Source organism: Ursus americanus, chromosome 7 (genome assembly GCF_024610735.1).
Source record: "Ursus americanus isolate L20-20 chromosome 7, mUrsAme1.1.p, whole genome shotgun sequence".
NCBI classification, from domain to species: domain Eukaryota; kingdom Metazoa; phylum Chordata; class Mammalia; order Carnivora; family Ursidae; genus Ursus; species Ursus americanus.
Window position 1 is genome coordinate 17,828,468 of NC_142133.1, and position 24,965 is coordinate 17,853,432.

General features: G+C 42.0%; 1 protein-coding gene across 1 annotated transcript in view; it reads right to left on the reverse strand.

The window, feature by feature from the left end:
• Positions 1 to 24,965, reverse strand: part of FSHR (follicle stimulating hormone receptor) — a 165,509-nt gene that overhangs the window by 41,919 nt on the left and 98,625 nt on the right. Inside the window, exons 3-4 of the mRNA XM_045788387.2 lie at positions 8,868 to 8,942; positions 6,127 to 6,201 (exon numbers count right to left, since the gene is read on the reverse strand). Of these exons, the coding sequence (XP_045644343.1) occupies positions 6,127 to 6,201; positions 8,868 to 8,942 (150 nt within the window). The remainder of the gene's footprint in view (positions 1 to 6,126; positions 6,202 to 8,867; positions 8,943 to 24,965) is intronic.

Sequence of the window (24,965 nt, forward strand, 5' to 3'; positions counted from 1 at the left end):
CCCCTCCACCCTTTCTCAACCGCCCCGTTTCTAAAACATTACTCTCTGCTTGGCCTGCTTTATCTTTCTTTATACCACCTAACATTATCCAACGTCGTCTCTTCAACTAGAATGTAAGGCTCCATAACGGCAGGAAATTCATTTATCTTCGTATCTTTTGTATACCCCAAAACTACTGCAAAGCCTAGACTATAGTATGACCTCAGTAAATGATTGTTGAGTGATTGAATGAATGAGTTTTTATGTACTGGCCTGTTCACATCCAAAATCATGGAGAAGAAAAGGGGAGGCACCAATCCTTTCCTCTGTGTACATGGCTGCCATAACTTCTAAAACTGAACCCTCATATGGTCCTTCTCCCATCAGAACAGAGAGCCAGACTTTGCTGTATACCCAGAATACTCCAATTCATAGGGACATTGCACATTCCTGTCAGGAGAGCCCTGCAATCAGGGACTACAGGCAAGGCCAGCTTACTACTGCAAAATGCGTGGACTTCTACTACCCTGCCTACTTCTTCGATTGCTGTGAGGTTCAGATGCCATAAAGTATGATAAAAGGAATTAAACTGTAAATCAACGTAAAAGTGGGAAGCAGTATCCTACCAGCTGGTGGTGTGAAGAACTGGAATTAATTTTTATGGAGATGGCAAAGGGATATTGTGGACAACGAGTATTGAAAATAAACATTAAGAGGAGTGGTCAGGAGCTCTCCATTAGAACTCTGAAGGATAGTGAAGTTTTTTGCTTGTTTGAAGGCCCTTTCTGGATATGTCAGGAGTTTAGTAAGAAGGATGCCTCTTTCCTTTGAGAAGCACAAATAATGTTTTTGTTTTTCACATTTGAATACTGGTCAGTAGATTCTTCGCAAAGGAAAAAGTTAAAAAGGCTTTCAAAAATTTTAGGAATACTGGAGGGGGAAAATATCCCACCATCACCACTACTGTCATTATCATCATCAAATTAATCCTCGCAACAATCTCAAGAGGGAGGTATTACTGTTTTCTTTAAGCGTAGGTGAGAACTGTGGTACAAGGAGGTGAAGTCTCCTGTGTGGGCTCTCTTAGCTGTAAATGACAGGGTCAAGTGTTTAATAAGAATTTAATAACACTTATTGAGGATTTTCTAAATGTCAGTCATTGTTCTCAGTAACTTCTTTCATACAATACAAAGGTGCAGGTAATGTTTTTCCTGGTTTACTGAGAGGAAAACTGAGACTTAGAGAATTAAGACCATTACCTAAGGTCACACAGACGAGAAGGGTGGGAGCCAAGACCTGAGCCCAGACAGGTGGCACTACTCTGTGCTGCTTCCTGAGTCCCTAATGTCTGTCCTTGGAGATGTCCGACATATGGTTCAACTTGTATCATCAGAGAAACTACTTTCATTACTCCTACTAAACGAAATGAGGGAGAAATACAGAACAGAGTGAGGGACTTAGGGGAGGGTTGGGGAAGAAACAACCTGAATTGCTAGGGTGAGTCCCCTTGAGGACTCTCCTGGAGTTATCCCTGGCTGGAGAAAGCAGATGGTGTGGCTACAGTTAACAGGAAGCCTAAGGAGGGTCTAACAGACCTGCCTGTGAGTAGAAGATGGTTGTCAGTTGGGGAGGGGCCCTCCCCCGCCGTGTGAAGGGTTTGCTAAGATGGAATTAGGGTTTATTGAGAAGTAAAGAGCAACATCCAGCTGCCTGAGAATTGCATTGACAGGATGCAAAGGCGAGAGACTATTGCGTAAACCTTATTTACAGATCAATAGATAATCTTTCATACACAAAAGGTCAGCTCCAGGAAGGCAGAGCAGTAAAGAAAGAAATATCGCCTGCAAATACAATATTGACTTAAAAAATGCACCCAGATGAATCCTTTGATGTATATTCTTCTAGTCAAAGTACATTTCTTTATTCATGAGTTTTTTTCTAGCCACTTAGGCTCCTCAGTGAAGTATGTAGGCAGTGATGAAGAACGTTGATTTCTAGTTGTCTTAAATTCTGTACCATCAAATGATCAGCATGAAATGGAATCAATGCTGAAAATTTCAAAACAACATTTCTGTGTGTGCGTGCACGCGTGCATGTGTGTGACAATTGGGATGCTCAAGTCAAATGGAAACTTACCTCTAACCCCTTGTAATTTCCTGCTTTGGTGGCTGTGATGATAAACATTTATCCTGGTTTCAGGAAATAAGCAACTATTCAATCCTACTGGTCCCCTCTGGATTCCTTCATCCATTTTGTGTTTCTTCTTTGCCTTGAAGCAAGTAGTTCATCATCCCAAAGAATATCTGAAATCGTTGCCATCTACCTCTACCTGGCTGCTGGATTGTGAGGCCGTTTATGACTGCTGCTCAGACGCAAATAAACGTGGAAGGAGAAGGAAGCTCAGCTGGGCTTTGTTTCCATTACGGACTCTTTCAGCTTCGAGGTCCAACTAATTTAGATATCAGTATGGAGAATTTTTCTAAGGGCCATAGCCTGAGCCCTGAAGAGAAGTATTGCTAGCAGAAGTGCCTCTGGAGTTCAGAGTTGCTGGGGTTCCCAGGGTCACCATGTGCCATATACGAAAGAAGAATGTGTAGCTAGGAAAAGCCCACCCTTGGCAATAAGTCAAAAGACTTAAGATGGAACACTCTTCTTCTTAACTTCCTGATGGAGATCAGCATGGCAGTGGATGTGAAAGAATTTTGCTCACTGTAGAATTATATAAATATTTTTCTCAGCGTAATCAAGGAGTATACTTTGACAATGACATAGTTCCTCCAAATTGCTTACAAATTCTTTTCTCAAATGCTCTGAGAACAATAACCTCCTCTTATGAAAGGATGTGGCTCGAATTGGTCACCTACAGCTTTGTCTGAACTTGATGGGGGAGCCAGGTGGGACTGGGGACTACTCAACACCTCAAAGTGAGAAAAGGACACAAAGCGGGGTGGGGGGAGATGGATTTGATGAGTGATGGCATAGATTTAGGTCTCTGCCTAAAGTCATAGTCAAAGTCATAGCCTGGCCTATTTGGTCAAAGTTCCCATTCCTCCCCGCTGGGGCTGTGCCTTCCATGCCCACATCCTCCCGAGCTCCTCCCCAGCTCTCACACCCTAGAGGGAAGGCTGAGGGTCCTTATTAATAAGAGTGAATGGTGTTGGCCATAAGGTGTGGGCCAATATTGAGTCTAACTCTAGATCTCTTGATGTCAAACTTTGCAATGATTCCTCATCCCTTATTCACCTGCTCCCAGCCCACCATCCAGGCTACTAGTGTGCTGCTATTATCAAGCGCTATGGACTATGTATGTGAAGGGGTGGTTTTCTTTTTGGATCTATCCTCTGCAGGAATGCTTTTCATTACATGTGTGTGAGTGGCAGTCCTCCTGCGGATGCCTTTGCATGCCGTAACATGATTTTATTCTGTTATTGAAGGCTCTGTGGTCCCCATATTCCATTCAGACTTCTTCTAAGAGGAAAGGGAGTGAAAGAAGGGAAGATGGACATTGGGAGGGAAAGAAGAAAAGAAGGAATGAAATAAGCCAGCTGGGTAACAGGCACTAATAATTTTATGTTTGTGTAGCCTTTTTTTTTTTTTTTTTTTTTTTGAGAGAGAGAGAGAACGTGCGCATGAGAGGAAAGGGGGAGGGGCAGAGGGAAAGAGGAGCCCAATGCAGGACTTGAACTCACAACCCTGAGATCACGACTTGAGCTAAAATCAAGAGTCAGATGCTTAACCGTCTGAGCCACCCAGGCACTCCTATTTGAATGGTTATTTATAGTTTGTGTACTGAAAAACAATTGGCAATGTTTTTTTTACAGGCATAATCTTATTTGTTTTTCACAACCCACCCTATTTACAGATAAGGAAACTGAGGCTTACAGAAGGTACTTTGCTGTCTACCTAATAAATATCAGTATCCTACCCAGAATCCAGTCCTTCTGCCATCATATAGAGTTTTTTTTTTTCTTTTCTGTACTGCTCCATGAAATGTAAAGGCATTTCCCAAACTTGTCTTTTTGAACTCATGACAAACAGTGTAGGTAAAAGATGAAGGTCTTGGTGGCCACCATAACTCTTAATCAGCCCTTAATGGACTTTTCCTGAGAGTGGACTGGTAGACTTTGGGCAGAAATAATCATCCTGCAAAATACTCAGTACATTTATTAATGTTTTTGAATACTTCATAGTTTATGTAATATTTTCATACCTAAATCTCACCTCAGGGTCCTATGCGAATGCATCTCGGAAGTCCAGCAATTGTCCCAAGAGTAGATGGTGGGGTGAAGATGAAGTTTTAGTTTAATTCTAAGGCCCACACCTTCTCTGTTAACCCATATTTCCTCTACTCTTGTGTGCCTAGTCCAGGTTAGCTTCGGCAGGCGGTACAGCAAAGTCCATTTAGGGAGCCAAGACCCCCAGGTCTAAAACTAGAAGAGGTCCTAACCCTGACTTCTGAGCCTGAGTGGCTACGTATGTGGGGCAGAGTACAAAATGAAAATGCAGGGCCCTTTGTTAAAAAGCAATGTTTAAGTATTTCACGACAGTGGCAGCAGGGAATGAAACCTAGTGGGAGGCCCTCTAGGAGGGGTGCTTTTGAGCATGGAGCCCTGTGTGACTGCATGGGCAGCATGCCAATGAAGCCGGTCCTGCCTCTGACATTAACTCAGGAGTGAACAACCTTGATTCTTTCTCAGATCCTTTCCAGGGCTCCTATCAGCGAGAGGAAATTCCATGTTATATAGATTCTATTCTGTTAAATCTTTTATTCCTTTAGTTGGAGCTGAGGTATACAATGGCCCATTGTTGCTCATTTTACCTGCAAACTCCGGTTCTTGTGGATCAAAATTTAGGGTCAAAGTATCACTAGCAGCGAATACTAACATGAGCATTTACCACGTGACAGGCAGCGTGTAAAACTTTTTACATACTTTAAACTGGTTGCAAAGATGGCCTCAATTCCTTATCCTTCCTTGTATCTACACACCTTATTTTGTGACTTTGCAGCTTTTCCCATAACAAAATGGAGTGTGGTTCATTACTCTTGAATCAGGGCTGGCCTCATGAGTCCCTTTGGCCAGTAAAATGCTCTAGAAGAGACAATGTGGTAATCCAGGGTGTAGGTCTCAAGAGGCTTGCAAGCTTGAGCTCTCTCTGTTGGAACCCCAGACTGCCAGTAGAGCAAACCTATGTTAGCCTGCTGGAAATGAGCACCACTTGGTGGAGACCTGGCCTCTCAACTGAGACCATAGACAGCAGCCAGCCGCTGGTTGACATGCCACCTAACTGTAGTTACTTAAGTGAGCTTAGCTGAGGTCAGGCAAACAGTGTCCAGGTCAGCAGACCCATTCCACGGATCAACTCACAGACAGATGAGAGACAATAAAGAGCTGTTGCTTTAAAACTCACTTTTTGGGGTGGTGGTGGTTATACATTATTATGTTACTAGGTAACTGATACACATGTATCATTATTTTCATTGGTGTGACAGGGAAATAAGCCATAGAGATTAAGTTCTGCCTGTGATAAGTGACTAGTATATGGGCTTAGTGTGACTTCTAGCCCAAGTTCTTACCTGGGATTTTATGGGGTCCTATCATAGCACTGTGGGCTCTCAAGCACTCAGCTATTTTGGAAGCCATTTGAATGGAAGCAGCAGTGTTTTTGCTGATGGGGCAGGCCCAAAGGAGGAAGCTCAAACGCTAGGAATCTCTCGGCTGATGAAATACCGTGTCTGTTATTAACTAAAACTTACAAAATAAAACACCATAATGTATCAGAGAAAAATGCATATATGCGGAACAGACGAGATGTCTTTGAGGTCAAGGTCACAAGCTAAATGCTAGCACAAATTCTGGCTGCATCTTATTAACACGAAATTATGACTGAGTTCTGCAAGAGGTCCATGTGACAATTCCATTAATGCAAATGTCTGTTTTAGTAAATGAAAACAAAAATGCAGTGATATTAGTGGAACTCACTTACTAAACTAAAATAAAATTCACCAGCAAGTGTCTCCCCCCGTCTGTGTTAACTCACATCTATTATAAAAAGCAGTTTCTCCCTGGAGTAGCAAGTGGACGTTTTGCTGAAACAGAAATACACAATTTGTTTATAGAGGGGGCAACAGAATATAAGAGTTCTTACAAATATCGGAGGTTGGGAAGGCTCTGGAAGGCATCAGGGTCAATGTATAGCAGGTTGTTGGCCTTTTCAATTCTACTGTAAAACAGGAAAGAACACGCACATGAACTCAACATTAAGGAATGCTGTAGTATTTTTCACATTAAGCAAAGGGTATATCAGTCATCCACCTCTCCATCCATCATTTCAACAAAGAGTTGAGACCGCACGCAGTGCTTTTACTACACTAATCTGTGCAAACTAAATATTAACCCATTTGGCTTTCGTAACTGATGTCCTCTTGGCACCTGTTAATCAAAGCCGAACAAAGCGCTGGTTGAGTGTACCCTTTTCACCCAGCATACTGCATCTCTAACCAGGAAGTGTCTCACAGAGACCTCCTTGAGGAGGCTAAGAGGGCAGGGATGAGACTAATATGGGGAAAAGAGATTTTTGTCTGGTCTGGAGGCAAGAGAGCCGGGGATGGAAAACAACAGAAGAAGGTGAAAAGGAGATGGGAGGAAGGGAAAGGGTAAAGGGCAGAAGATTAGGGAAAAAGTAAAGAGGCAAAGGAAAACAAAGATCCGGTGAAAAGCAGGGGACATCTCTGATTTTAACCAAGAAATCGTGGCAGACAGTGGCTGGGAACGTGCTGGTGATTGCCTGCATGCCGTAGACCAAGGCTACTCTCACAGCTCACGAGAAGTGGTGACGTCAGCCCTCGTTGGTTCTGCTGTGTCCTGATCAGTAGTCGGGAGGTGAGCATGCTCATATTTGGACTCCGACAGAAAGAGACTGCCCTTGCCTCATCCTGCTGGATCAATGTATATTTGCAGACATGCTCTGTGCTAATTACTTCCTCCCTGTTTCATTAGCTTTTATATTGCAGTAACCTGTAGCTACCCAGATCCAAGCACCAGGTAATTAATTATTTTAAGTACGGTCAGTGCTACATGGGGGTGAGCACCTCTCTGTGCGGGGAAGAGATGAAAGAGCCATTGTATTAGCTCCGCAGCCCACTGAACCACAGAGAGGGATGCTTGCTTGACCCCGCCCAGAGAGCCGGCTGCCCTTTGGCTCATTTCTTTGACATTCCCTGTGGGTCTGAGACCCTGGTCAACTCTCTCTTCCCAACTAGGATAAGGAGAGACCAAACAGAGCAGAAAGGAAGGAACAGGAGGGCAATGGGGGAGAGAGAGGGAAGGCATCAGTTGCAGAGGTTTAATGACATTGAGGGAATAATGCGGGTGGGAGGCAGAGTGGGTAGAAGGAAGGAAAAGGGAAGGAGCAGTCTGACAGTACAGACAGACCGAGTGTCCCTGCTAAACAGATATATGAATTATGTGAATGTGTGTGTATATATGTACATATATGTGTGAGTGTGTGTGTGTGCGTGCGCAAATGCTAAGAGGTTTTTTTTTTTTTTTAAAAAAAAATACCAGAATTGGGATTTATTTTCAAGTCCTTATCCTGCTGTGGATTTGGCTGGGTGACTTTAGATAAGTCTTGCAACTTCTCTGTGTCTTTCATCCTTGGCTGTAATACTAAGAAAGTGGTTTGGTGGCTTTCCTAACTGTGTTGCATGGGAATTTTGTGAGATATTAATATGTGCCCCACAGAAGAAACCTTTCCAGTGATACTGGTTGAGAATCCTTAATAAAATACCCTCCTTGGAGATTCTAAATATATGTTTGCATGTTAGAGATTCTGAGTTTTCCTATAGTATGTGAATCTAACTTTATTTGCCCAGTGTTTCCTAATCTTATTTGACCATAGAATCGTTTCCCTTAAAAAAAAAATAATAATTTTCTGAGTATTTAATGATAAACAGAATATACTTTGGAAAAATTGGGACCAGATAGTCTCCAGTCTCTCCTGGCCTTGACATTGTATGAGTCTATGAATTAATTTATTGTAATTATAGGCTGGTATGAATATTGACAGGTGTGTAAAACTAGAAGGTCAAGAAAGCAAATTGGATTATTATAAGGAACCAAGGATCGTTATGACATACATTATGCCAGTTGAGGTGTTAGATCTAATTTATATTTATCTCCTTTATTCAGCACAGTGATCCTATGCCATGCCCTTTTATTATTATTCTCATTTTACAGGTAAGAAAACTAAGTCTTGGAATGATTTTGTATCTTGGTCAAGATTTCATGGTGATACATGGCATGGGCTAGTATTCAAGTGAGGATTGCCTATCTTTAACTACATCATGTGGGCTTTATTTTGGACTTTGGAATAATTTTAAAGGAGAGGATGAGCTAGAGGTATCTTCAGTCACAGAACAAGGTTCTTGGGTCTATTATTGAAAAAAATCTGGGAGGGAGGAAGCAGGACAAGACTAGGTTCTGGGCTGGTACCTGGATCACCAGGCAGAGAGATGCATGACAGTGCCTTTTGGGCTGACTTTGACATCTTAAAATTAATTTTTTTTCCCTAAAGATTTTATTTATTCATTCGAGACAGAACGTGCGCGCGCACATGTGCGTGAGTGCATGAGCAGGGGAAAGGCAGAGGGAAAGGGAGAAGCAGACTCCCCGCTGAGCAAGGAGCCCCATGTGGGGCTCGATCCCAGGACCCAGAGATCATGACCTGAGCCAAAAGCAGATGCTTAACCGACTGAGCCACCCAGGTGCCCCTTGAAATGAATTTCTAGAGATCAGAGGATTGAGCAGAGATAGGGCCTTCCAGGGATATACACAAAATATAAGGCTATTGCCAACGATCATGAGCAAACCCCACAGGATCTTGCTTACATTTCATGTAATTTGGACAGGTTGGAGAACACATTTGCCTCGATCGCTTCCAAGACTTCATTCTGTGAGATCTCTCTGCAAACAAACAAACAAACAAACAAAAAACAAACCATATGATTCAAGTCAGTTCAGTTATACTCCACAGAAGGATTTAGGGCTCAGCCTAGAGCCTCCTGCCTACAATGATCGGTGAGACACAGACAACTCTATTCCTGCCCTCAAAGAAGTCAGCTGTAATAATGAGACAAAGCTAACACATGAGATGCTAATACTCAGAGAACAATGAGAGAATGAGCCTAAGGTGATGGCTCAGTTAGTTTAGAGATTATTCAGTCTACAGATGTAACAACTAAAGCCCAGAAAGGGAAAGAGAATTGATTAAAGATATTTAGGGAATATACAGGATGAGAATAAACTTTACGTTCCTTAGACCCTGCACGGGTCAGCAAAGTTTTTCTATAGGGATAGCTGGTAAATATTTTTTGGCTTTGTGGGTCATTTGGTTTCCATCACAACTGCTCAACTGATAATGCAGTGCAAAAGTAGCCATAGATTCCATGACTGTCTTCCAATAAAACTTTATTTATAAAAATAGATGGCAGGCTGGATTTGGTGCCAGGGGCTCTAGTTCAGTGACCTTGCTCTAGACCGTGGAATCAGGTTCTTCTCTCTGCTAATCTCGCCTTGGTAAATGAGAACCTCAATTCAGTCTCTTTTCAAAGGAGCGTGAATTTAAATACCTTCCCCCTCCATACTATTACCGAAGTAGGGGTTGTTACTGCAAGGCCTTTGGTCTTAATGTCTTGACCTAAAATACCCAGAAAAGATCTTTCAGGTTTCAGTTTTTGTTTTGTTTTGTTTTGTTTTTTGTATTTTTTTCCTGCTGGAGTAATTTGAGGGCAGTGGAGAGTGAAGTCCACTGTGCCGAAGCCCAGAGCTTGAGAAGATAGTGGGTGGCTTAATCACTTAATGTTTATAAAGTGGCTCATAGATGAAACGTGCTATTATTAGGCCTCCCGAGGAAGGCTCATGCAGTTTTAATGCAGCAGCTGAGAGTGTCTCAGGAAATCTCAGAGGCAGCGTGCATTCAAATTGGCTGAGGCAGAAGCACTGTCTGCTGGCCTGGGATTTAGCTGAAGAGCTCTAGAAAGCTCTTTATCAGGGAGAAGCCTGGAGGGCAGAGCAGGGAGGAAGTTTACCAGGGGAGGTGTGATGAGCAGCAGCCATCTCAGCGAGGGGGGCTGGTGACATCTGGAGCTTGTCAACGCAGTGGTGGTGGGTCACTTCTCACAAGCCCCTCTGAGGGGAGACGTTTTGTGAGAGGAAAGAGCCTTCTTATGCTATGATAGCATTTTTCATGATTCACTTGGTCAACTTAAGTATTCACAACTTTTACAGATGAGCATGGATAAGGGTGGTGTGTGTGTGTGTGTGTGCACGCGCATGTGATAGAACATGTTGGCCCTTGGCCATTTATTTTGCTCCTCTGTCCTACAAGTGGAAGGAGTGCTGAGAGGTACAGGAATGAGAAGGAGTAGGAAGGGGGTGGTAGACCTAGAAAAAGAAGACATTAATTTGAACACTTAAAGGAATCAAGTGAAAAGGTTGCACAGGGAAAGGTAAGTGATGGAGGAAGAACGAGGTGACAGGGCTTAAATCCAAATGGGGCCATATCTTCCAGAAATGATTGCCAGGTTCACTTACTGCTACCAGTTGGTTTGGTTCACCACTCATGGTAATATCTCAGCCCAACATTGCCTAAAAGGTAGACATTTCTCCTTTCCTGAATTCATGTGCTGAGAGTTCCCTTCTGTGGATTTTCTCCCTTCCTTCCGTTCATTTGTCAAAGAGAACTACACATTATTAGAATGAACAAGCCGAAGAACACTTCTAAATTATTTCAGAAGGTAGTTCGTATTTTATAGCCTCACCTTAAATACAGGGGAGGGTGTTGGGGTTTTGTAGGGGTAGAAGGGGCGTGTTGATTGGATGAGGGTTGAGGGGAAGTGAACAGTATGCAGGAGTAGAAAAGCACATCACTGAGAAATTCAGGGATCTTGTTCCAGTCCAAACCAGTGCCATCTCTAGTTGTTCCTATTATCATTTATTACATATTTTTATTTACCAGCTACTCCATATACATTGTCTCCAATCCTTTTGACATGCCTGTAAAGTATTTTGATCTCCGTGTTCATAAACAGCCCCACTTGTATGCAGAGCCACCTCTGGCTGGTTGCAGGGTCGGAACACTTTGATTTACACATCCTGCCTCCCAGGCCACCTTGGGCTCAGTATTTCCATTCCTGTATATTAACTCAAGATAAATGAAAATGTATACCCTCCCAAAGACTTTTAGACAAATGTTCATTGCAGCTTTATTTGTAATAGCCCCAAACTGGGGACAACCCAATGGATAAAGTGAAATATCCATATGATGAAATTCGACTCATCAATAAAATGAAACAAACTATGGATAGAGCATGGTTGAATTTTTAAGAAATTATGTTGAGTAAAAGAATGCATACTGTATAATTCCATTTATATGAGGTTCTAAAACAGGAAAAACTAATCAATAGTGATAGAAATCAGAGTAATTGTCACCCGGGGTTTGGGATGGAGGATGCTGATGGGGAGGAGGTAAGGGGAAACTTTCTGGGATGATGGAAATGTTCTATGTCAAGATTGAGGAAGTAGTAACATGAGCATACATGCTTGTCTAACTTGTTAAACTTTAAACTTAAATGGTGCATTTCAGGGTGCCTGGGTGGCTCAGTCAGTTAAGCATCTGACTTTGGCTCAGGTCATGATCTCAGGACCCTGGGATTGAGCCCCACGTCAGGCTCCGAGTTAAGCGAGGAGTCTGCTTGTTCCTCTCCCTCTGCCCCTCCCCCCACTCATGTGCGCACAAGAGCTTGCTTTCAAATGAATAAAATCTTTAAAAAGTAGGTGCATCTATTTTGTTGTGTATAGAACATAAAGTTATTTGACAGGTGCAAGGGGAGGAGAATAAACAACTTTTTGTTTGTGTTTTGAGAACTCTGAATTAAGAGAATTACTAGAAGAATCTTGGTCATGTTGTTTGGCCAGAAGATGTTACTCAAATCCTAGTTCTGTCCTGGTGATTCTAAGTAAGCGTCCTTCCCCTCTTGGCCATCTCTGCTCCCCATCTGTAAAGTGGATATTTGGACTATATCATAGTTTCTCAACTCTGAGTGCACCTTAGAATCTTCTGATGGACCTTAAAAAAATTCCAAAGCCTGGGTCCACATCTAAGAGTTGGATTTAATTAGTCTGGAGAGGGACCCTGGTATTCTTTTTCTCTCCCTTTAATTTTCCAAGCAATGGTGATTCTTATATACAGGAAAGATTGAGAAGTGCTGGACTAGATGATCAGTAAGGTCCTTCTTAGATGTATGAACTTTGTCTTAAAGTTTGCTTCAGGAACAAGAAGGGCCAATTTTCCCTTGGTTACTGAGACAATAAATTAGTCAAATAAGGTTCTTGGAGCACAAGATAATGAGAGGTAATGAGGCAAAATTGTAGCAAAGATAAACTAGAAATCTAACGCGGAAGCCGGAGTAAAACAGAGAAGGCCCTAGTTAGATTTGGTTTATCATAAGTAAGAAAAGTTAAATAAAAAGTCACATTTCCGATGTTAAATGTGTAGCAAGAGCTGCTGTGGAAAATATGTAAGAACATTTATTTAGTATTGATAACTGATAGTATTTTTTATTCTGCATAGCTTCCCTTCGTTTTTAGTATACCTATGTGAAGTGGAGTGGCCAATGCCATCACCAGTGAGGTTTGAAAAGGTTACCTGACTTGACTAAGCTAACCATGCAGCTGTGAGGATCATTAGATTGGTCTTTGAAGGGAGGGTGTGGAATCTTTACATCCAAAGAACTTATATCATTAAGAAACCATTCTTTGTTTCAATAGCTTCAGTTAAGAATTTTCTTTGCAATGGTGACTAATCATTGCAATTGGCACAATTCCAGCTGCGATGGCGTTTTCTTAGAGGCAACAGGTAAAGGGTTTGTGAGGAGAGGAGAGCTGTAGGCATGTGATAGATCAGCTGCTCTCAAAGTGTAATCTTGTGGCCTATATGGCCAAAAGTATTTTCATAATAATGCTAAAGTAGAATTGATTCTCTCTCGTTCTTTGAGGATACAGTGGAGTCCAGGGGTTCCTTGATGTGTAATATGGCAACAGCTACAATGCAGAAGCAGATATGAGATTCCGTCTGTTTTCTATTAAACCAGTTGCTGAAAAATATGCAAATATGTAAAACCATGGTACTCTACACACTAATTTTTTTTGAAAAGGCAGTTATTTTGTATGACAATTATTTATGTTAGCATGTAGAGATTTATTGTTTTAAAATGCACTGACAAATATTTCCTGGTTTTAACTTCTAGTATGGTAAATGTTGGTAGCTATAACCCACATAAACAAAATCTCTTTGGTAGCTTTAATAACTCTTAAGAGTGCAAAGGGATTCTGAGATCAGAAAGTTTGGGAAATGTTCAATGTAGACATTGAATGCAGTTCTTCTTGGGTGAGAGATCTTGACTCTGTGGAAAGCTTATTTCCAGAGATGAGGCTCTACTCATCTTTTAGGATAGCGCTTCTCAAATGTTCATGCACAGATGAGTCCCCTGGGGATCTTGTTCAAATTCTTCATGGGAAGATCTTGAGTGGGGCTGGAGATTCTTCGTTTCTAATACCTCATGTGATGGGGATGGAGCTGGTTTTGACTGCAAGGCTCTTTACAAGAATGGTAGTAACACCCCACCAGACCTTTTTCCACATCACACGCAGGGTTGGATGTGAAAAGCATAATAGAGGATTTCAATTAAATTAAACCAAGGGGAGTGAGGCACTTGATTTTAAAAACCCTGCATCCCTGTTGGAAAGACTCCCTTTCTTTCTCATTGAAATTTTCCTACCTTCTAGTTCTCACAAGACTTATTTGATTGGTCAGTTAAAGGAATTACATTGTTTTGTCATTGCTCTTTTTTTGATGGGGGTATGTGGTCGTTGTCTGCTTCCCCAACTTGACTTTGAATTCCTGATGGTACCTTATTCATCTGTCTTTGTATCTTTGGCATCTAGTGGTAAATTGGCATGTAATAGATACTCAGTAAATGTTTAGTGGATGGATGGGTAGATGGAGGAAAAGTAGTCAGATCCAGAAATGGCATCTGCAGAACTGCAAAGGAGATGACACTTGTCTTCGGTGTCTTTCACCCCTTTTCTGTAGGCAGCATGCCCAAATTTCAGCCAAGGCTCACTTGTCTGTGAGTTAGGCTTTTATTCCAGGGAGTTTCACATTTAATACACAGCATATAGAGGGCATATACGTATATTTGGTCTGCCATACTAATAGCTTCTGGATGCCTTTGGCTGTGTTTCTCTGGGTCGCAGCATTTCCTAGCTTCCTGTGGCTCCCAGATGAAGTTTTTGAATTGACAAGACGCCTATGGAGGAGGAAAGAGTAGAGATGACTGGTATGATTCTATGATTGGGGGATAGAAAAGATGACTTTTAAGGTCTCTTTTGTGCATGAAATTCCATGTTTCCTTAAAGGAAGGGGAGATGTGCCTTTGTGAGATACTGGGGGTTTTCAGGGCATTGTTTCTGGAGTGAGTTTCTGAGCCACAAATTCTATTCCAGACATGCATTCTTCTGGTCAATGGAGTGGTATTTATATACAGGTACACTTGATTGAAGGGGGCGGGGTGTTCAGTAGGAGGGACTTTAGGGAATGAATGAGCATGTAGAATTGAGCCAGGTCTAGCATAAAATTTCAAACTCTCAGAGGGGTATTAATTTGTCCACCATTTCACCTGATACTGATTTGCTAAATGCTGGGACTGTTTGATTCAGAGCAGAGCTGCTCTGGGTTTACAGGATAAGGAAGAACTAAAAAACCGTCATCAGAAGTTAAAGGTCTCACTAGAATGTCAATGACATCTACAAATTGGAATGTAATAAGAAATTAAATACCCATGGAGATGACTTTGCTGGTTTTTTTTTTTTTTTTCCCTTCTCCCAACATAGGAGATATTCTCCAACTGGGTCTGCCTCTTCTTTTCCCTCCTCCCTTGACTTTCCACAGAGCACTTTCTTCTAATATATCCAAAATACCCTTCCCTAACTGGGCCCATTAGGGGATTCAATTGTATTTTTAATATTCACTAAATCAAATTTCTTTTGTTTTTAATAACCTCAGACTAAATTGAGTTGGTTGTTTTCCTTCCTTGAGTCCCCATGGTCTGGGACCCCCACATACACCCTCTGTCGTAGCGCTCACATGCTATATTGAATTTGCACTCCGGTTTGTCTCCTTCACTACGCAAGGAGGACAGCGACACTGCCTTTTATCTTAGTATTCCTGCTACCAGCCAAATGTTTGCTGAATGAATGAATTACCTTTGAAAGATTATAAAAGATTTTCCACCTTGGCTCTTGCACAAGAAAGCTGTGTTCTTGAAAACTTGCAGTAAACAGAGTATTTACAAATCAGATTGTGTATTAGCACAGGAAGGAAGCTTCTTGTTTAGCAGAACCTTGGAGTGAATATTTAAAAGAGTTAAGAACAAATTCAACAAATGTTCGACAGATTTTGATTAAGCAGCTTTTGTGTTTCAGGCACTAGGCTGGGTGCTGGGGATCTAAAAGAATAAAATCAGTCCTAGGTTTTAGCAGTCGTCTCTAAGTCAGTCTAGCATTCTAGGCTTTAACTGGGTTCTATCTTTATTTGGTGGGCTACATCTGAGTCACTGGAAAAAAGAAAAAGGATGGTTGGTATGTTGCATTTGAATATAGCTGCAGATGTATGAATAATATACTTTTACATATATAATTATTACAAATTAAATGTTAAATGTGATTATACATAATACACATAACACATTTATGTGTGTGTGTGTGTACATACATAATGTGATTTTCTGTATTTCTGTCCTATGTTTACTCCTCAAATTCTTCTGGAAATATGCTATATACTTTAAAAAAAATACAGAACAGGACAGGTGAAAATTTCAGTGGAAATGCATTCCAGAAAATTTCATAACGGTTCTCCAAACACATACTTTAACCCTCCCATTTAGAATTCCCTTAAGGTCAGATCCAGAGGCTAAAATAGACCTGAGTTTGAATGCTGCCTCCGTTTCCTGCCAGCTGTTTAACTGGGGGCAAGTTACGGAATCTCACCGAGCTTCAGTTTCCTTGCCTATAAAATGGAATAATGACTACCTCACAGGGTTGTCAAAGGGTCTAAATAAGATGGTGAATTCCAGATGTCACCATGCCGGCCAGACAACCTGCCGCCTTCTGCACTTTAGGGCTGAATTCCTCTGCAGCTGAGAGATACTGAGCTAGCCAACCCCTGTGCTAGGAAAATGATGCTGGCAAAGGTCCTAGAAACAGTTCTCTCAACCCCATCTACAGATTAGATTCTTAAACCAGGCGATATATAGCATTGCCCTAACCTCCATTCTGAGTTTTTCCTACAGAGACTCACCACTGGTCTATTGGCCATCAAAAAAGAGTGGACAGTGCACAAAGGTGCCCCAATAAGGATGTCTCTGTCACTGAAGGCATAACCTAAGAAGGATATTGTTCCCTTTGGGACAGGGTCAATGTGGAGCGGGGCTTGCTGTCAGTATGTGGTAAGGACATCGCCAAAGGGCTCCTCCTCCTTCCTCAGTGGCAGCAGATAGATGCCTTCCTTTTCTGATCTGTCACATCTGCTTCCTTCTCCTGGACTAGGTGAGTCTTTGCTAAAGAAGCTCTAAATATGGCCCCAAAATGAGACCGATAAAAGAACCCTCCATGACTCAGTCGGAGACAGTTGAATACAACTCACTTTCAAATACATCAACAGCAAGCGATTGTGTCCATTTTTAGGTTTGTCTTAATTTAAGATGTTGAGTAATTGTATTTTGAAGTAACGTATTTACCTCACTTCCTGCAGCAGATGAGGAAAACGACTAAAAATCAGTCATAATAGCTAACATTTATTATGCTCTTATTTGCCAATTTTTCTGTGCTTTATATTTATTAAATTGCTTAATCATCATAACAACCCTATGAGGGTTGTATCACTCTTAGTCCCTTTACAAAAGAGGAAAAAGAGGCGTATAGAGGTTAAGTAATTTCCCCATTTACCACAGAGCCAGTAAGTAACGTCGACCTTGGATATGATTTTGGGGCATCAAAAAGATGGCAGAAATCAGGTAGGCCTATTTCCAGTAAGTTGGAAAACTATTTCCACTTCAGAAAATCCTGTTAAAGTAGAAATCCTTTTGGGAGTGATATGCCTATAAAACAACTAAATACCACCCCAGTCCTCCATGCTGCATCGTACTAGAGTCCTGGCAAGGCTATATGTCAGCGTGCAAGTTCACCTTTCACAGATGAAGTCTCAAGCAGTGACTCATGTGATAAGTGCTTTTTTTAGTACATTCTTTATGCAAGTGTAGAGCGTGTAAGAGCACGTAAAAAGCAAGAACCGTCTCCCAAGAATTAGCAGCTTAGTTGGAAGGAAGCAACATGCATGAGATGTTCTGAGTGCAGAGTCAATAGAATAGAAGTGGAGGAAAGTGTGGGAAGGATGTCCAATGTAGAGCAACGCAGAGCAGGGTACAGAGTAGGGATTCAAGACATTTTATTCTCTGTTCTCATCTACCATATTTTCTCATGCCCTCTCAATGTCAGCATTTCTGAAGTTCTGTCATTGTATTTCTCCAGCTTTCCCTCTTGATGCTTCACACGTTATTGGGACAGATTTCTCTCGTAGCCCAGAGTCCGTGTATGCAACTACCAGAGCCGTATTCTGCTACGAGTTCTGTGAACACTACACGGACAGCCAGTCTAGAGCAGGTTCATTACTTGCCTCCCCCAACTCTCCTCCCTTCCCCAGTTAATAATTCCAGCCAACAGCTCCATCACCCCTATTGGTTCACTAGACCACCCCAAGCTTTAAATCCTGGGGTCACCTCTAACTCCTCTTCAATATTCAACAGATCCTAAGTCCTCTCAGTTACTTTTTTTCAGTGTTTCTTGCTAACGTTTTCATTCCCCACCATCATTATTGTAATTATGGCTTTTTGCAATTTCAGCTAGACCATTAGTTATTAACAGTCATGTGAGGACTCAGGGGTGGTTTGATGTGGGTCATGAGTCCTCTTTTTTCAAACAGTTAAATGTCCCAATGATTTACTTAAAATTTTGGAGTAAATCCAAGGTTATGTATATAATATGCAAAGAAATAAAAATGGAGTGGCTAGTGGACACAAAGGTGGAGGAAAAAGTGATGCCCTGGGAGTCCATCTCGGCCTGAATACAGAAGGGTAGTTCATACTTCGGCCTGCGAGCCACGAGGATTGTTGTTTGGAAAAGCAAATGGAATTAAGAGGATGATAAAAATAGAAGGAGGGAGAAAGCAGGAGGAAAGGGAAAGAGATTTTCTAGAGGTAGAATGATATTGGAGTTAGAAGTTAAAAAAGGTAGACAATTCCTTTATTACTCTGTATGCCTGTTGGAAATTGTTTAAACAGGCATTTATTGAGTTCTAAGTGATGGAAGACAAGATGCTGGGAACTTATAAGGGAGTGGAGACTGTGTGTAAAGAGGAAAGGGAAGGGATGTTGATTGGGTCCCTTGGCTTCAGTGTAGTTTTGCCAACTTCAGCAGAGGCCAAAGAAGGGGAGGAGGGAAGGTAGGTGACGCTTCTGACACACAAGCCATGATAAATTATCTGTAGGATTGGGGCACATGGAAGTTTGAGCTACGTAACTCAAGGCTGCAGCAATAATAATGCTAGTGGTAGTAATTAACCTTTATTACACACTTGTTGTATAGCAGGCGTAGTGTGAAACGCTTTACATGGCTAATATCCCTAATGACCTTGTTTTATTAAGGCCCTGCCGCCTTTTATTTGTCTTAGCTCACATGTGAGTGTATGCGAGCACACACCTGGAAGACAACTGAATTAAAACTCTGCCTTTATCTTAGATAAGGCAGCTAACCCTTATGAAACTTATTTAATCCAGTGGGGATCATTATAACTACCTCTTAGGGTTTTTATGAGAATTATGGATAGAATACATGGCGTGAAAGAGGTTTCTAGCTGTCTGTCAAAATCTGTTTTTCCTCTCTTATTTTTGGGTACCTAGCTAGACTACATTTTCTGGCCAGTTTTGCTGTTAGGCATCATCTTGTGAGGAGAAGCTTCCTCCCACGGAATGTGAGCAGAAGTGTTGTGTGCGACCTTAGGCCTGGCCCATAGTCCCTCATGTGTGTTCCTCCATGTTCTGTCTCCTTTCCATCCAACTTGGCTGGAGCCGTCCAGGGCAACCTGGGAAGCTGTGATTAAAGATGGTGAAGCTGCTGTTGCCCTCACACCCTAAATAAAGTGTGACTACTAGGTGACAAAGAGAGAAACTTAGTTTTAAAGTCCCTGGCATTTTGGAATTTGCTGTTGCCGTCTATCCATTCTCATACCTAAGACTCTAGCACCCTGCATGGTATCTTTTTTTTTTTTATTTGTAATTTTATATTTTTTTCTTTTTTTTTAATTTTAATGTGTTTTTTATTATATTATGTTAGTCACCATACAGTACATCCCTGGTTTCTGATGTAAAGTTCGATGATTCATTAGTTGCGTATAACACCCAGTGCACCATGCAATACGTGCCCTCCTTACTACCCATCACCAGTCTATCCCATTCCCCCACCCCCCTCCCCTCTGAAGCCCTCAGTTTGACTATGGACTATGAGAACAACCTGCATGGTATCTAATATTTGCCCAACAAGTCTCCTCCCATCAGGGCATGTATGAGTGTTACACCTACCATCTGGTGAAAAATGGGTATATATGCTAAGTGTTTAAATTTTTGTTGGCCTTTTAATGAGGAATCACGTAGGAGTGTTGCTTGGCCACATTGGAAGAAGACAAACAACCACAAACATTCTCAAAACTAAGTGACTATTTGACTTCGTTTACCAGAGACCGCTCTTGCGATCTTAGCGATACAGTATTGACTACCTGTGATGGAGTTGTGTGGCCTCTCGCTGGGAGCACACCAGATGGCTGCTCCTTCCTGAGTTACGGTCCCTTGGCTTTTTCTTTTCTTTTTCAATTATGTCATAAGAAGATACACCAGCACGCCAGAAAGAACAACTTCTTAACAATGGAGACTACTCAATCCATTAGCACACAGAGCCGGGGAGGGGTGTTCAGATGAAGACATTTGAACCTCTAGCTCTCTAAGCTACAGCGACGTGGAGCTGCATGAGGCAAGGTCTCTTGAGTGGGTAAGAGGAAGTCCTTCATCACTTTGGCAAATCACTAGAGGTCTCTGAGATCCACTTCCTGCAGTAAGATGTCGGTAAGGCCCTCTGTATCTCAGTACATTTCATACTCGATTCTTTGTAGTTGGTTGGGCTATTGAACATCATATGAATAATGTATGTCATGCAAGAGGAAGAAAAACCCACATAGTGTTATGCAAAGGTCATGCTGCTTACCATTATTTTTATTACTTCACTGGAGTCAGGAGACCTAGGTTCTAGTCTTTGCCACTAATTAACCACTCTGCTTAAGTCAAATCAGTTACCTTCTCTGGGCCTTTGTTCCTCATCTATAAAACAACACTGTTGATCCAGATGATCTCGTGGGCCCCTTCTAGCCCAAAATTCAGTGATTTTAATTATTTCTGTGATTCTGTTATTAAAAGGCAGCCAGCCACGTCGTCAGCAGTCCTGCATGGCAGCCAGCTTCTGTTTCTAACGAGCTGGGGTGAAGGGCTCCGTGGAGTATCCTTCTTAAGGCACTGCACCTGTTTCCTTGGGAGCCGCTCTGCAAGATAGCCACCAAAGGCCATTCTTCCTGAGCCCCGGACAAGGGGAGAAGGTACCCCTAGTCTGCACCATTATTCTCCTGAAGATGGTGCTTGTTTTATTGTCGGCTTAAAGAGGGCTCCATTGATCCCCCTCTAAGTCAGTGTTGAATTCGTCCTTGTCATAGATCTTGAGCCTCTTTACCAAGAGAAACACCAAGTTGTGTGTGTGTGTGTGTGTGTGTGTGTGTGTGTGCGCGCGCGCGCACGCGGAGGGGTGGGCGCATATCTGCGGCAATTATTTCAGGCTTTCCTGTATGCTTATGTCACCCCACAGCACCCCAAAAGCTTCCTTAGTAATTATCTCTGGGGTCTATTATGCCTTTTTTTGCTACCCTTCCCATACCTATAACATAATCTGCCCTTCCCCAAATGGCTTTCATCCTCCTTCCTGTCTCTGTTTTCACTCTGTAATTCATAATTACTCTCCCTTTTATGCCCCACCATTTTCCGCCTCATTAACTCTTATTTTTGGCATAAAAGTGCCTCCTTTATGGGCTGCAGTGAGGGAACAAGAAGGAAATCACATTTGGCCACTTCTGAATTTGAGTTGGATTGATTCGTATTTTCCTCTTTGGCATGCGTGAGTGTAGCACCCTCATAAGCATCCTGCATGGAAAACTGATACCATCCTGCCCTTTGCTATATTTTCTGAATTTGAAAAATTCCATTTTTACTGACTACATATTTCATTGATTTTATGTCAATTTCTGAGCAGATTTCTCCATCTCACATCAAATGGTGGTCAAAAGCCCTTCTCCTGGGCTACCTTTGCCTCATGTTGGTACTGAATGTGTCCCTGTTTTTACAGCAAAGAGACCTGTATGTTCAGGAAGAAGGAAGTAATTCTTGAAAGAGATTCCTATGTTATGAGACTTTGCCAGTGCCTGGAGAAAAATGCCATCATTTAAGAAAGGAGGAGAGTGGACCGTCTTTTGACATGAGTCTGATTTAGCTGGTTAAGACCACCCAAGATTTTGGGAATCATCAACCCAGTTCAGTATATATTCAGGCCTTTTCTATGCCTTGGAAATCTTTGTTTAAACAAAAACTTAGAGAGTGGCAAAACAAATAATGGTGAGATTATTCCTCTTGAAGTCTAGGGTGTTGGCTGTGGGGCAGAAGAAAAGAACCCATATTTCCTTCCCCCCTTTAGCTGCTTCTGGGGGGGATTTCTGTACTCCTAAGCATGTGTGTAATTTGTGAAATGTGCACTTGTCCTTTACTAATAAAATTTCAGGTAACAAACATCTTGTTAGGAGGACCTCTTTTAGGGAATTTTTTTGTTTTGTAATATGCCTGAAAGGATAATTCAGAGTATCAGCAAAGTAAGGAAGGCCCTTGAGTAGTTATCTTCTAGATTTACTAGATTTTCATGTCCTACACATGCATCCTCTCCTTTTTTCTCAAATGGATAGAGTGACAAAGAAACAAGAAGCTGTATTTACATGGGTAATTCATAACTAAGCTGGTCTAGGTGAAGATGTTCTTTATGATGATAGGAGTGCATTTTCATTCATCCACTTAAGCTTTTTGCTGGGGCTGTAGAAACTGAATCAAGGCTAAGCAGGAAGAAGGGGTATTTATGGTAGGAACGAGGCAACAGAGCTAGTACTGTAGACCCATATAAGTACTCATAGACTTATCCAAGCTGTGTGAAGCTGGCAAAGTTATTGAAATTCTCCGAGCCTCAGTTTCTTCATACCTGAAATGAAGACGATAGTATTTACCTTACAAAACTTTGTGAGGCCTAAATACTACACAATTACATGTTAAGTACCTAAAGCTTAGTAAGTGAGAAAAGAAATGGTATGTATTATTATTTTGCTCTGGAGTCTGGCCTAGTGACTCTAATATTCCTTGAGGTCAAGGGCTTTGTTATATTCATAGCTTGTAACCTCTGCACCCAGCCAGCACTCCGCAAATGTGTGCTGACTGGACAGATGACATCTGCAGGACTAGAGATCCTTTGCCTTACATTGATTAAAGTAAACTTTACCCCTCACACCTAAGTATCAGAGCAGGAAGGAATTCATCAATTTTAAGGGCAACCTTTATAGTTTTCTCCAAGGAAGCCTTCTCTAATCCTCGGAATTAAGACATTTGCTTTCCTCTGAGAGTCCCTAGCGTACTCCTTGTGTCTTTATCAGAGTATTTTATCATTGCTGGACTTGTAGTTATGCCGGCCATGCTTCTTTCTGTAGGCTCTCAAAGGCTGGATCTGTGGCCACTGTCACACTCTCAATAGTCCTGAACCTATCACGTCACACATACACGGGTTTCAAGTGTACTGAGCTGAAGGGAACAGGCACTAACAATGTTTTAGTATTTTTGGCACCAAATCTCAAATTCCTCCACAGGCCTCTTCCTCAGACATATTCAAGAGAAAACAGTTTCTGCGTTCAAGGAACTTCTAATCCAGTAGGAAATTGTAATGTCTTCAGTGCAACTGATTGTGGGGTTTCCTGTTGAACAAATGACTGTTGATTGACTGAAGTAGTGAAAGAAGCAAAAGCTGTTGTCTTGTGGAGGAGGGAAGAATGAGAAAGTACAGAAAGGTTTGGTGAAGGCCGTACACCAAGTTAGAGAAGTAGAACCTGGGACTGCCCACTCCCATCTGATGTTCTTTTAAGCTCACAATGCAGGATCTCCGTGCTAATGATCTCAAACCTAATGTTTAGCTGTAATAGTTGCCTCCTTCCTGCTTGCCCAGGATACTTTTTTCCCCCTAAAAATATAAGTATTTGGAGGAAAAGAAACAATTCTGACCAAATGTGTTTTTGGTAGAAATTCTAGGACCAATTTATTACATCTAATCCTGTTTTAGATTCCAGAATTCATTTGACTATATTAGTTGCACAATTTGTATATTTTCCTCTGTCACCAACCACAAGCAATTTACCCCTTTTTAGGATCACTGTGTCTTTAAATGTAAGACATAAGACACAAGGATTAACATAGCAACTTGCTTTCCAATTAGACTGCAATTGCTGACAATCAGTATGATCAGACAAGGTCAGTGACAGAATATGCTCCGTAGTATTTAAAGAGAGCTGGGAGGTGCAGGGACAATGAGGAAATGAGAAAATTATTGGAAAATCTCTCCCTGGAGTTGAGAGTGAGACCTTTATTGCTTGCTGCTTCTGTAACCTTAAGAGATGCCTTACAGTAGCAACAGTTTATAATCTGCCAACAAGAACTGGGGAACCGAGGCCGGGAGATGTTCACTTGAGGTAGTTTTTTCTTCCAGTTCCCAGAACTTAAGAAAACTAAAGACTGAAAATCACCAACTTGAAAGGGAGGATAAAGAGTAGCTGAAGGGGGCTGTTAACAAAGAGGCAAACACAGGGGAGCTCTTTTCAGCTCAGATAGGGAATGAGGATATTTGAGAGGAAGTGGGATGGTCCACAACCAAGTTTGCCTGGTGGCTCATGGGAGCGGAGCTTGGCTCCAGGCATCATGGGAAGTATAGGTGGCCTCGTACCCTGCATCATCTGGACCTGTGTCAATGACTTCTTCTCTGTCCCACTCCCTGTATTAGTCTCTGCTTTAAAGAAGAAACATTCATTCACGCCAAAGTGTCTGTCTCTGAAAACTGGTGGCAGTCTTGATTGAGGGGGAGGGCGTTACATTTTAACAGGGAGCAAAGATGTAACCAGAGAGTCCAGATGAACACTGAGGACAGTGAGCACATAGCTGAAGTCCTTTTGGGGCCTTTGGGCCTTTCTGGATCCCCTTAAATTACATTTGTGACCTACCCTGATTTCATAGAAGGCTGATTAATGAGGTCATTGCTCTAGTGGCCAAATTGTAGGTGCAGCTGAAACACAAGGCAATGCCGTGGAAAGCAAACATAAAGTCGCACTGTCTGGGAGCATTTGTGTTGAGGAGACAAGACCCAAAGTCTGGAGTGCTCAAATGTTTAATGCCCAGGAGGAGAGCTTGGACTGACTAACTGCCTGACACTCCCTTTCCCCCTCCGCTACCCTTTCCCAGCTATTTTCTGCCTGAGAACTGAGTGGGGAGGAAGCCAGTTCTAAGACAGGAGAGTATGCAAGGAGGGGCTCCTGGGAGCTGGTGAGATGAGGCCTTGTGTTATCAGCATATTAGAGTATTGCCTGGTGCCAACGAGATCCTGAGTATTCAAGGAGAGCTGACTTGCTAAACCTGTGGTTAGCACCCCCCAATA